The sequence below is a fragment of the Lampetra planeri genome, chromosome 37 (assembly GCF_965212315.1).
Source record: "Lampetra planeri chromosome 37, kcLamPlan1.2.h2, whole genome shotgun sequence".
NCBI classification, from domain to species: domain Eukaryota; kingdom Metazoa; phylum Chordata; class Hyperoartia; order Petromyzontiformes; family Petromyzontidae; genus Lampetra; species Lampetra planeri.
Genome location: NC_136143.1, coordinates 8,948,593 through 8,961,014, shown reverse-complemented (window position 1 = coordinate 8,961,014; position 12,422 = coordinate 8,948,593). Strand labels below are relative to the sequence as shown.

Sequence of the window (12,422 nt, the reverse complement as noted above, 5' to 3'; positions counted from 1 at the left end):
GGAGGCAACGGAGGGCGAGGGGTCAAACGGGCGGGACGCTGCGGAAGAGACAAAAACACCGACACTGAAGGAAGGGGAAATCGCTGACTTCGAAATTAAAGCATTGAGCAGAATTCTTAACGTCTCGAATATAAAGAGACGCAACGAACCGAGGGGAGTCCCGGAAAGAATAGACACAGGCAGAGGATGAAGGCTACTCGGGTACGGGGGGGAAAAAAAACAGAGCCGCATTCACGCCACGTGGCAAAGGATGGCGACGGGAGGGAACAGCGGGGGAGGGTGGCGAGGGGCAAGTGGATGACACGGCGTGACTGCACGTGACACATCACGCACGGGGTGGAAGCCGTCTCAGCTCGAGGGATTCAGCGAGCGAGAGAGACGAGTGGAAAGAGCACTGCACGGAGATATTGAAGGAAATGGTCTTGGCCCGATGGCTCAAAAGAGACCACGTTGACCAAGAGGAACTAATGACAACGAACGCAAGCAAGGACTACCGCCGATGGCTCCGTTACATTTTGATATCAGAAGACAGGGGGGTGGGGGGATACGGGTGAATCAACGTTCAGGTTCTCACGAATCCAGGAATGACCGGGTCGCGGGGGAACTCCTCCCCCGCCGGCTTGGTGTGAAACCGCTCGGCACAAAAGGGTCGGCACAAATGGGTCGGCAGTGATAACCGAGCTGGCCAGGGAAGCTGTGCGGCCAAACCCAGACGCAGATCACAATCTCGTACAGTAAACGTTCGTACGCTTCACTTTCGTTGCGGTACATTTTAGTAAAAATTCACAACCGAGGTGTGGAGGTGGGGGAGGAGGGGAGTGGGGGGGGAATATAATAATTTAACTTGTTTCAAACCTCATTTAAAAGTAAAAAGAAACGAACCAAGAGGCTTTTGAATTAAGTTATTCTATTCGTTTTTTAAACTGTTTAATTGAGACTATCGGAATCAACTCAAAAATCTTAGTTTCGAGGTCACACGATTTGCCCTCCCGCCACGCTGCGTGAACACCTCCATGCCGAGTGCCTGGCGTATGGCGCTTTTGAAAAGCGAATAACGCAAGCGCCCAAATCAAAAGTTGTTTCAAGGGCCAATTCAAAACCTTTACGGATGATTTATTTGATTTTATTTTGATTCACGATTTCCGCGTCCACCATGGCCTCCGTGACACACTCTGCTTAATCGTGGCTCACGCAGGGCAGGTTAAAAGTGTGTTCGGTCGGGAGATCATCCGCCGCAGCGAGGCCACGCCGACGATCGCCATCGGCCGCGGGGGGCTCTGTTGGCTGCAGGGAAGTGGGGGGGGGGGGGCCCATCGGGGGGGGGGCCTTACCGCGCAGGATCTGGTAGAGGAAGACCTTGACGTGGTCCGAGCTGAGCGGCTGTGGGGAGACGATGATCTTGTGGAGGTCGCTCTGCATCAGCTCCGTCACCACGTAACTGAGCCAGCGCAAGCCCGGGGTGGTCAAGGGCACCAACCGAGGTCTCCGGCGCGCGAGGCCGTGTCACTCGAATCGTCCCGCATCTCGTCGGTCACGGTATTTGTACTTTATGCTGCGCCGCCCACATCTTGAGACGCACTTCAGCTACCTAGATAGCTACCCCCCCCCCCAACCCCCACCAGCAGCTGCTTCTGTTCAACGCAGCACCGGCCTGCAAGTGGGCCGATTCTGCCACCCGCAGCGAGAAAAGTCGCCGTGTGGCTTTTCCACCCCATCCCACCACCCCCCCAAATTTGAAAATTTTGAGCGCGAGGCCGACAACGTATCGCCGAATACTTTTCACGAAGAAGGTCGCGGAATCTTCTTTTGTTTGTGTAACGACACCCACCTCGCGGCACGATTAATCGCGCAGGCCGAGCGCAGAATCAACCAGGGGGGTGGGGGGGGGGAGCGGGGCGGGGAGCCGCCGGACTCGAAACCGCGAGAAACGTTTGCCGGCGAGTGGCGGCCGCGCCAACGCCGCTGCTAACCGCGCCACCACCGCTCGCCCACGTTACCCTCCTCCCCGTCCTCACCGCGGTGAAAAAAAAAAATCTAAAACCCGTGTCAACGCGGTTCGAGGTTACGACCACGCACAGCACAGGACCGCACGACCACGTGCTTTGCGATTTGCTCGTGTTTGGAGCATGTTTGTATATTTGTAGAGAAAGGGGGGGGGGGGGGAGCGGCCGCTGCGCACACGCGTGCAGCGCCAGTAGCGCCAGCAGCAGCAGCCGCATCCCCACTAATTTATATTCAGTACTGAAAGAAAGCCTCCACAGCGCGATGTCAATGGGGTCTATTATACATGCACAACCCCTGTGCATGCATACAATGCACACAGAGTTTAAACACACACACACAACAACATTAACACAGACGTGTACGGCAGGGTGGGGGGATGGGCTGTTGGCATCACGAAATATAAATGTACGGTGCACGCAAAGCGCGCTCCAATAGCTTGGACCTCTGCGTGCATCCAGTAACACGCGTACCAACAGACGCGTCGACAAATGCAACGGTCGGCGTTTTTAGCCTCCAACAACCATTTGGGCGAGCACCCAAGACGGAAAAACGTGGCCAATCGTGGGGCAATTATCATACCCAGCCACCGTGCGTCTCCCTTCTACACATATGCTGACACGCATTCCACCACCTGCTCATTTTAGGCTCAGCTGACCTAGGGGAGAACCATGCCAGATTTGGATTCGGAACCCTCCGCCGATTGGCGCATGGTCAAGAATCAGAGAAAGTGCAGCCGGGTTCATAGCATCGTGAACGAAAAAACGGAATGAACGCCGCGCGTATACGTGCCCTACAAACCCCCTCGGGGTCCAGCGCCGTGAGCGAGCAAATCGTAAAATCTTAACGGGGGCATGGGACTAGGGGATGGGCAGGGGGGCGCTCTGGCCAGCACCACCCCGGCAACGAGTTTCCGCACCACTCCGTTTAAGGCCGAGTCGACCCAGGGGAGGGCTCTGCCGGAATTTAGAACGCGGATAGCTTGGAGGTGTAACGCAGCGCTGGGGCCGCTGTGCTATCGCTGTAGGCGCGAGGCCAATGCCACCTCGCGCCATGTTTTCGAACGCGCTATTAGACGGGGTGTCCCATGAGTCTGGAATCGACGGAAAAACACAGCTCTGTGTTATTGGCTCGCCGTCTGGATGCAGACCGTTAAGTTCAACAGCGACCTCCCTCCGACTCCGATTTCCTACGAGTAGAATTATCTGGACTCGTTCATCCTTACCAAGAGATATCTTGGGCCTGGAGAAACAAACATAAATACGAATTCGTTATTTTTCCCTACGATTCCAGACTTATGGGCAGTCTTACTTTTGCTTTGCATCTACGGTTTGTTGTAACAAACCGCAAGGGGCGCTGTGTCCACATGATGCGAGCTTCACGATTCATTAACTTCAACGCATGCCCTGCACTGCCTCCAGAAATGATCCTCAGACAGCGCCACAGTAAAAAGAGCCGACCAAGTGTTTGCGGCGAAGGGCAGCAAGGACTGCGAGATGCCAGTAGATGGTAGAACAGCGATGCATGCAGTCCACACGATAGATTCGGTCCATTCAATGAATCGAGTCTGTGGACTGACCATCTGCGTGGGGCTCTGAGCATTACTATTTCACGAGAGCGTGGCTTTTGCTCTGGGTGCCCAAACAATCATTATCCAAACCGGAGCCGCGAAATCCCTCCTGAAAGCCGTCTTGTGGATCAGCGAGGCGTTTCTGGTGAACCGGCACGATCGTTACATAGCGAATACAACCAGTGAATGTACGCGGTCCATTCAAAGTAACTGGTCCAGCCGAGCAAGTGCTCTGCTCACACCACTGCTAATGCCAGAGCGAGCTCTAGGAGAGGCACTCTAAGAGGGTCACTTGGCCTACTCTTCCACACCGCTCGCACGTCTTGGTAGAGGCGGGATGACCTTCACCTGACCCTGCCGCACACGACCGACCGATCGCCCAACTGTGCCGCACCCAGGGTCAGGCCACTCGAATATACCGCTGAGCGGATAGTGAGATGGGGGGCTATGGGGGGGGGGGTGGTATTCAAGACGCTTGCCCAGTGCTTCAACTGCCGCGCCGGGAGAACGGGTCCAACTGGCGACCTCGAGATCGACAGATTCGCACACCCGGCGTGTCGACCGTTTCGCCACGGCAACGCGCGAGCGCACTTTTAAGACGGTGAAATTTGCGCCGCGCAGCAAATTTAATACCCTGATACAAAACGGTGCAGAGAGCTGAACAAGCTCCAACTGGTGCCATCCCCCCCGCCCCCACCACCTTGTGAGACTGAACCGAGCTCACGTTCTCTACTCATTGCCCTCCATCAAAGTTCACGCCCGGTACAAGCCGAGCACAATTTGCACACTCGTGCACGGGTGCGTTGGGATGCAGGACGAGGCCGTGAGTAACGCGTGGGGGCGCCCGCCGAGAATTCGGCCCGGTCGGCTTCCCCTTCAACCGTGACAAAGTTTTTAGAAGCCTCAAAAAAAATGTTTCATACTTACGCCAGCTGGTGTTATTGCAGCACAGAGTCGTGAGAAACGGAAGCGGCTTAGGCAGACCTTCACCAAGCAGTGGGGAGACCTTCAACGAGCAGTGGACTGACCACGGCTTGCGATGACGATAATAATAATAATAATAGTTCAATTTGTAACGCGCGCAAATTTGCAGACGTAGTGGCCGCAACTCAGAGGCGCGGAGCCAAGCTCAGAGTCGCTCGAAAGCATGATTGTCGAGGTGAGTTTTTAAGTCTCTCTTGAAGGAGGCGATTGAGGTGATGCTGCGAATATGCAGAGGGATATCGTTCCAAACTGTTGGGGCTGCCATCGGTTTGGTGTTTCCACGTTGGAGGTTTTTTTTTTCACTTAAAATCTTGTTCGCGTAAAAAAACGTTCGTATATCAATTAAAAACTGTTCAGTTCCAAACGCTTCAAAGACGACCACAGCGCAAAGTGAAAATTCCAACCGAGAGTCAACCTCTCTTTTCCTACTCTCTCTCGCTCCGCACGTCGGCGCGACGTTCGACGTTTCGCTCCGCGAGCCCGGGAGCTCCTTCACAACGGCCGCATGACGCGAAGAGGCTCCGAGGACGCGGACCGGAAGGTGAGAAACATCGCGGCGAACAGCACGCCCGGTACAACGCAAAAAGCACCCCCCGGACCCATTCGCGGGTGGACGGCACACGGCCCCGTTGTGCGTGCGTCCGCAAACGGGGAGGCAGTCGGACGCGTGCGCGAGCATTGCGTGGGCCGCGGAGCCGACGAGCAAAGCACGGCTCCCTATTGGCTGAGAGAGCGCGCCTACGAAGAAGCTCACTCGCCGTCGGTGCAGGGAGACGAACGACGTCAGACGTACCCCTCCCGACGCGGACGGCGATAGGCCGGAAGGTGCGACGAGGTAACGACGGGAGGAGAGAAGCGATTGGATGGAGAGAAACGGGAGAGAGAGCGGCGAGGCACTTTTGACGGTGGAAGGTGACGGGAACATCTCCTCGCGCCTTTTCCTACAACCAACGTACGTGTTTGGAGTCGCTACGCGGCACATGGACGAGCAACAGCACTGCATGTTCTGGGTTGTCCTCAGGAGACACTGACCCACGCGTTCCCCCCCCGACACAACCTCGTCGACACGTGCGTGGCGCCGAGCGGTGCTGTGCATTCAGTGCGGCGTAAACATTTAAAAAACTCGAAACAAGGCACTCGAACTGAAGCACGACCGACAGCCGAGGTCCTCTCCCCCCCCTCCACTTTAGCCTGATAAATATTATGGCGATAACTTACCAGCGTTTGTTATAATATGGCATATGCTACTCGGAAACATCCCGCCTGCCACGGGGCAATAACGTGCATTATTAAATAAAGACCGGGCAAAGAACTAAGAGCAAAGACGGCGAGCTTGGCGCTTTCTGTCCGTGCGAGTCGATCAGGGACGCTTCGTGATGACGACGGCCTAGCATCGCATAGCACCCCGATCAACGTATCCATTCGTTCCAAGGCGACCCCCCTCTACTCCCCCCCCCCCGCCCAATCAAGCGGTGCGTTGTGAATCGGGCCACGCGCGACACTGCATGCGCCAGGGACTGCGCCGCGATGTTACCGACAGCGGGGGCCACACCGCACAACGTTAACCACGGACGTGGCCGGATGCTGAATCCTCAGCTGTGCGTCCTGTGGCGGCGGGGGGGGGGGGGCGCGAGGGTAAAACAACATCCCGGCCGATCGGCGAGGTCAGCGCAATCGTCTCCGGAAACATTCCTCCAAAGCATAAATCAAAACAGCCCACTGTGCACTCGAGAAGCGACACCTTCGTCCTTCACGAAGAGGAAGAAACACTTTTTGCTTGTACGTACGTACGCATGTGTGTAGAACTTCTTTCGCACCGTACGTGGACCAACCGTGCGAATCGGAGGTGCGGGGGCGGGGGGGGCGGCACGACGACGCACAGAAAGCACTCGAGGGTTGTGCAGTTAAAATAATAATTGTCATTTAAAATGATGTTCAAAAAGAAAAGGGGGGAAAGGTGCAGCGCTGCAATTGCCTGCTCACACCACTGCTAGCACAAGGGCCTCCACTAGAGGGAGCTCTAAGAGAGCGCCTCTGCAGGGTACTTGGCCTACTCTTCCACACCGACCAATGAAGAGGTGGCCGGGTGGGGGTCAGGAGGTGGATTTGAAAACATTCCCCGTTGTTTCAACTGCGGTGGCCGGGAGATGAAATTGAACCGATGACCTCTGGTTGCAAGGTCCAGTGTTGCTAACCGTTACAATCACAGCAGCATCCGTAAACATTTCTTAAATTAAAAAAACCTAAAAAATAACGCAACTATCCATTCTGTAATCTTAATTTGGAGCTTTCGTGACTGCAGGAATTATTCTTTGGTTCTTTCGGTTAAGTCACGTCTAAAAATAAAATAATAAATTAAAATAATAGCGACGTTTCGATTGCAACACAAGCAATCATCATCAGGCATAAAAGAAATAGCAATAAAAATCTAACTAGAAAACTATAGACAGACATAAGCAGACAGACATCACAAGGACACACAGAGAGAGGACACATATCGGCACAGAGAGAGGGGTCGTTTCTGTGACGGTCCCTTAAATATAGAGAGGGGGGGCGGGGACGGAGAGAGGGAGGGGGCAGAGAAAATTAGCATATCAATGAGTGTACGGCAACATGTTGCTGCTGCGCAAGTAAGATGACGACGTATATACACCCACGACACAAAGTGGCGCGCACAATGCAGTAACGCGCACGTTAGCGCGGGGGAACTCCACACTGTCCGCCACTTTTCACGTTTTGTCAAAAGGCACGCCGGGCCTGGGTCGCTCGTGACACGCAAGCCCAGCTGACCCATAAAACAGCGGCCCCTACTGGCCCATAAAACAGCGGCCTCTACTGGCCCATGACACGGCGGCCCTGGTGGCCCATGACACGGGTCGGGCTCAGGCAGGGTGCTCATCTCCAATTCCAGCCCTAAAGCCAGGGGTAGAAATTCCACATTCCCATGGCACGGGTCAGTCTCCTTGCAACCCTTTTGCCTGCGAGCTGTGCCCTCTATGAGCCCAGCATCACCCAGACAGATCATCCGATGACGACGACATCCCCTCCTCCCGATTCTCCGCACGCAATCAAAGAGGGCGAAGCACAAAGGAACCGTACGGCGCTAAACAACGCGATGACATGGCCATCCAATAAATATGCTCCGGAGACGCGCCGGTGATCTGCGGCTGGCTTTCTTGGCACGGAGCTCGCGCAGGGGGACGAATTAAAATTGACGCAGACATCGGGGCGAGCGCACCCACGGCGCTTGCGCACGCACGCACGCACGCACGCAGGCACGCGGTCGCTTCACCAGATGTCCGCTCGGCCCGCCGTGACAAATGGGCCTGCGGAGGCCAGGAGACGTGGCAACAAAGGGGTTAATCAGCGGCAGAAATTTGAGAAGTAAAGGCACGGAATGGGTGGGAGGATCCGGGGGATGTACCAGGCCTGCCATCTGTCTACCCCCGCCGATGGCGGCGGAGATTGCCAAATGGATGGCACCAAGTTTGACCGAAATTCTTTGGAAAATTACGCGGTTCGTTGGCCAATATCGCTTTTGTTTCTGGATGGCATCGCCCCTTTCTAAAGCAACGTTTAAAATTCCTAGCTCGCATCGCGCTCATTGACGTTGCCGACAACGGCGAATGTGGCCCACCGTTATTTCGATTCTTAGTTTTGATTTTTAAGCCCGAGCGTTCCCCACTTTGGCGCTTACAAAAGCCTGCTTGCTAAAAATCACCGCTAAACTGCCCTACAGAGGATTGCTCTACCACAACGGTGCGTGAGCAAACGCGAGCGTTTCACGCCCCCCACTTAAAAGCACGCAGCTTCACGTTCGCGCGTGATCCGACCCCACACGCATCGGGCGCACGCACGATGCGCGGCGAATCTCACGCACCGCACCTCCCGACTGGCACCGTCGGTTACGTGCGGTGCGAAGTTCAACACATTCGGAATATATAATTCCCGGCAGACACGATCATCTGTGCAAACACACAAACATATATACATAAGCGTACAGCGGTGAGGATAAACCGAAAACGGAGAAACTGTGCCCTACCATGGGAATGTGGAATTTTTGCCACTAGCTCAGGGCAGTCAATGGGGATACGTGCTTCCCTATAGCTCCCTGAGAGCGGGGACATACATTATATCTAGATAACAAAGACGAAGATCCCCCGTATAGCCTTAACAGAGCACCTATGAAGGCCGGCACGGCACACGAGGGGGGTGGGTGGCCAACACCACGCCCGGCCGCCTTTGTCTCCCTAGTGACGATATTTACACATCGCTGTAAGTACTCAGTTGAGGCCGAGTGGACCTAGGGGAGGCCCAGGACCGGTTCAGACAATCGTTAAGGGTGGTGGTGTCCATGAGCGGGAATCGAACCCGGGTCGCCGGGTTCGTAGCGCAGCGCGCTACCCGCTACGCTACCGCTCCCCTATATCTAGACACACACAGAGTCATATATCGAGGGAAAAGGGAGGGAAAAGTGAAATTCTGTTGTCACCTCGGGGAAACCCGAGCCACTCGATCTGGTGACAAAATCGCCGAGTTGGCAACACGGCGCGGCGTGTGACGGGGGTGGTGGCGATGCCGCGATTGGCCGCGGCCGACTGATTTGCCGGAGAGGCCCGCCGACTCTCGCGGCCGCGTTCTCCCGTCGCGCCGCAACGCCGCCCCCCCCCTGCCCCGCGCCCCGCCGAGCAGCGCGTGCCGTCACGAGGGGGCCCACGCGCGCCTGCGTCAAAGCGACCGGGAAAACCGAGACCAGCAGACCCATTCCAAGTGGCTATTCCGGTTGGCGCCGCGTGCCGTCCAGCAGGACGGGGGCATCGCGGTGGGCGAGATGGTAATCTTCCGTGGCGGCTCATTACTACGACTGGGTCCGAGCTCATGCTGGTAATTCCACATTCCTGTGGGCCAGTCCTTAACCTTACTTGGGGATAGCCACTATGGAATCCTGGCAAATACAGGCAACTTCTAAAAGGTTAAAGACCTGGTGTTGGTATACGGGAGGTCGTGCGTTCGATCGCGACCTGGACGCTTGCCGTATATTTGGAGTTGGCGTGTCTCTCTCTCTCCCCGTGGTTGTGACGATTTTTCTCCGGGTCCTCCGGTGTTTCCCCTCCACGTTTGGAACCAACATCACGCCTTTAGAGTATGTGGCTGCGATAAATTTCCACACCATGAGCCACTCCGTCGGGCTATCATTTGCGGCCAGATCACTAGTGGGGCCCTTACCCGGTAAAATAAAAATGTTGTTTAGTTCTATAGTTTGTGAATCAGACGTTTCGCTCCACAAGCTGGGGGACCTTCTTCAGGAAGTGAATTTTAATTCCAAAAAAAAAATAAAAAGTCGAATTCAGCCGCTGACAAAGCAGGCCCAACGACACGCGGTACCGACCAGAAAACGTATCGGAGAGTTGTACAGCGCGTAAGCCCAAGCACCATGCCAGGCGACGTTTATCCGTCGGTGGCAGGGGACTAATGCCGTGCCTCGTAAGGCACCGCGGGGGGACAAGCTTCGCGGCTCCGAGGGCATCTCGCGGCGCAAACTGCACCGTGGCAGCAAAGCGAAAAAGTAAAAGGACAACAGAAGTCACCTTTCATCGCTTCCTGTTTAAAAATGCAACACTTTGGCAGGCCCGGATAATTGTAAGTTTCAGAGAGTGAAAAATCAATCGTGGTTAAGTATTGGGGGAGTGTCTCTCCTGACCCAGCATCCCACGCCGGCCAGATACCCTGGGCCAGCTCATCGCGTAATGCGGAGCGGGGGGTTGTGTTCAGGCGCGCGGAAGATTGACAGCTACAACAAGGCCTCATCTGGAATAACCCGAAACACGGCAGAGCGCCTAATGTATCCGGCGCGACGTTTGAACAGCCGATCGACGTCGCCCACCTCGCAGTTCACACGATGAACCCCAGAAACATGCGTATGTATGCACGCATGGTGAACTTCTTTCGCACCGTACGTAGCCAATCGGAGGTGCGGGTCGTAGCGCAGTGCGTGTGGCGCTCGGCACCAGCGCACACTTTCACGCGCCGTACGAAGCCAACCGCGCTCGCCGGAAGGTGCGTGCCGGTGTGGGACAGGGGGTGAGCGTTCACCGGAGAACGACGGCGCGGAGAGGTTTGTTGGCGCTGGGGGATGAGAGGAGGAGGAGTGGCCGGATCGCCGCTCAGGTGGAGGGCGTGACCCATGGCCCCGGCAAGCGAGGGGGACCACATTAATCACTCGTCACGCGCCGCCTCAACACTCTCATCCAATTTGCGATGGGCAGGAAAGATAACACGGATCCATCATCTACCCCCCCGCCCCCCCCAACTCCTTCAGCCGCTGGAATGGATTTTGTTCGGGGTCGATAGTTAAAAGGAAACGATGCAGCCGAACGTTTTGCGTGAAAATTGATTCTCGCCCGTTCCTTCCTCACCGGCCGCCCCGGTGCTCCGCGAGTTTGGGCAAATCTGGGCGAAGCGCGTTCCAAGTCACGTAAGGGTGGGGGGGGGGGGCGGTGGAGGGATGGGGCACCCAATGATGTCCCTCCTCCCCTGCCAACATCGCCAACACGTCGGCTAAACCACGAGTCGATAGCGAAAATGGTGTGCGGTCGCGCGCCGTGCGCTCCCCGTCATGCGGGCGTTCTCCCGCGGGAGGAGGGAACGAGCACGGAAAGAGGATTCCGCGTGCGTCCCGGAGCCCGTGTGCGTGCGCGCTGCATCGGGAACGGCGGTAGTAGAGCGGTTAGCGCTACGAACCTGGCGACCCGGATTCGATCCCCGCTCACGGCAAACACCGGTAACGATTATCTGTACGCTAATCGGAGGTGCGGAGTGAAGTGAAAAAGTACGAATCGGCTGCATCTCTATCGAGGCACACTTGAAACTGCCCGGGAGCCACGTATGTGGGCCTTGCGAGCCGTGGCTTAGGTCACCCGTGAGTGTTGTTCTACCCCCCGCACTGCTGGCTACACATGCGTTCAATTGAAAGAGTTGAAATCCCAGGTGGGGTCAAACTCGGCTCACCTTCACAATAATAATCATCGTCGTCGTCATCGTTATTCCTCTACAGTTGCTAAGATGAGCACCACTTTGTGGGAAGTCCACCTGTGCGTTCATCCCGTGGCGAGTCCGGAGAGGGCTACTGGCAAAGCAGCGAGGAAGTCTCAGCGAAGGGTCGGCACCGAGCGAGAGAGACGAGGGTACACGCAGCGCTCGCTCGTGCATCAAGTCGAGGGCTTTTTAACGACCCGGGGTTATATACTGTCACGAATGTTTGTAATTTATTGACCTGAAGAAAAGCTTCACACTGATTGTCGAGACAAAGAGTTTTTGTGTTGTTGTGGTTTTGTCAACGTTGCTAAAACAAGGGTGGAATTCTCCTATCGAGAGCATTTCAATTGAATCCGCGATGCAAACACGAGAATTTCCAGGAAGGCCGATATGGACGGCACACACGGGCGGCTGATGAGAGAGCCCGCGGCGAGAGCATCGCCTCTTGCTAGAGACGCGCAGAGACATTCGCAGTTACGCAGATTAAGAAATCACAGGTTAAGATATCACAGTTACGTAGATCAAGACGTCACGGTGCAGTCCTGCAATTTACCGGCTCACGCCCATGCTGCACTGGAAGGATCTCTAGATAGTCACACTAAAGAGGGAATTTTGGCCTACCCTTCGACACCGGCCAGAGGACCCACACACTTTAACTCGCCATATGTGGGGCCTGACAATTGACTAACTGCGACGTTGGGTGGACAGAGGCGGGAGGATTTAAGGAAACTCGCGCGCACATTGCTTCAACTGCCGCGCCGGGAGATAGAATCCGGCGACGTCTGGGTCCCCGTGCCAGTGTGCGCACCGATACACCGCGGCGGCATTGCTC

General features: G+C 55.7%; 1 protein-coding gene across 1 annotated transcript in view; it reads right to left on the bottom strand.

Annotated features, from left to right (window-relative positions):
• The window catches only part of NLK (nemo like kinase), a 164,748-nt gene that overhangs the window by 18,410 nt on the left and 133,916 nt on the right, over positions 1–12,422 (bottom strand). The window contains exon 4 of the mRNA XM_078612008.1: positions 1,332–1,438. Coding sequence (XP_078468134.1) covers positions 1,332–1,438 — 107 coding nt within the window. The remainder of the gene's footprint in view (positions 1–1,331; positions 1,439–12,422) is intronic.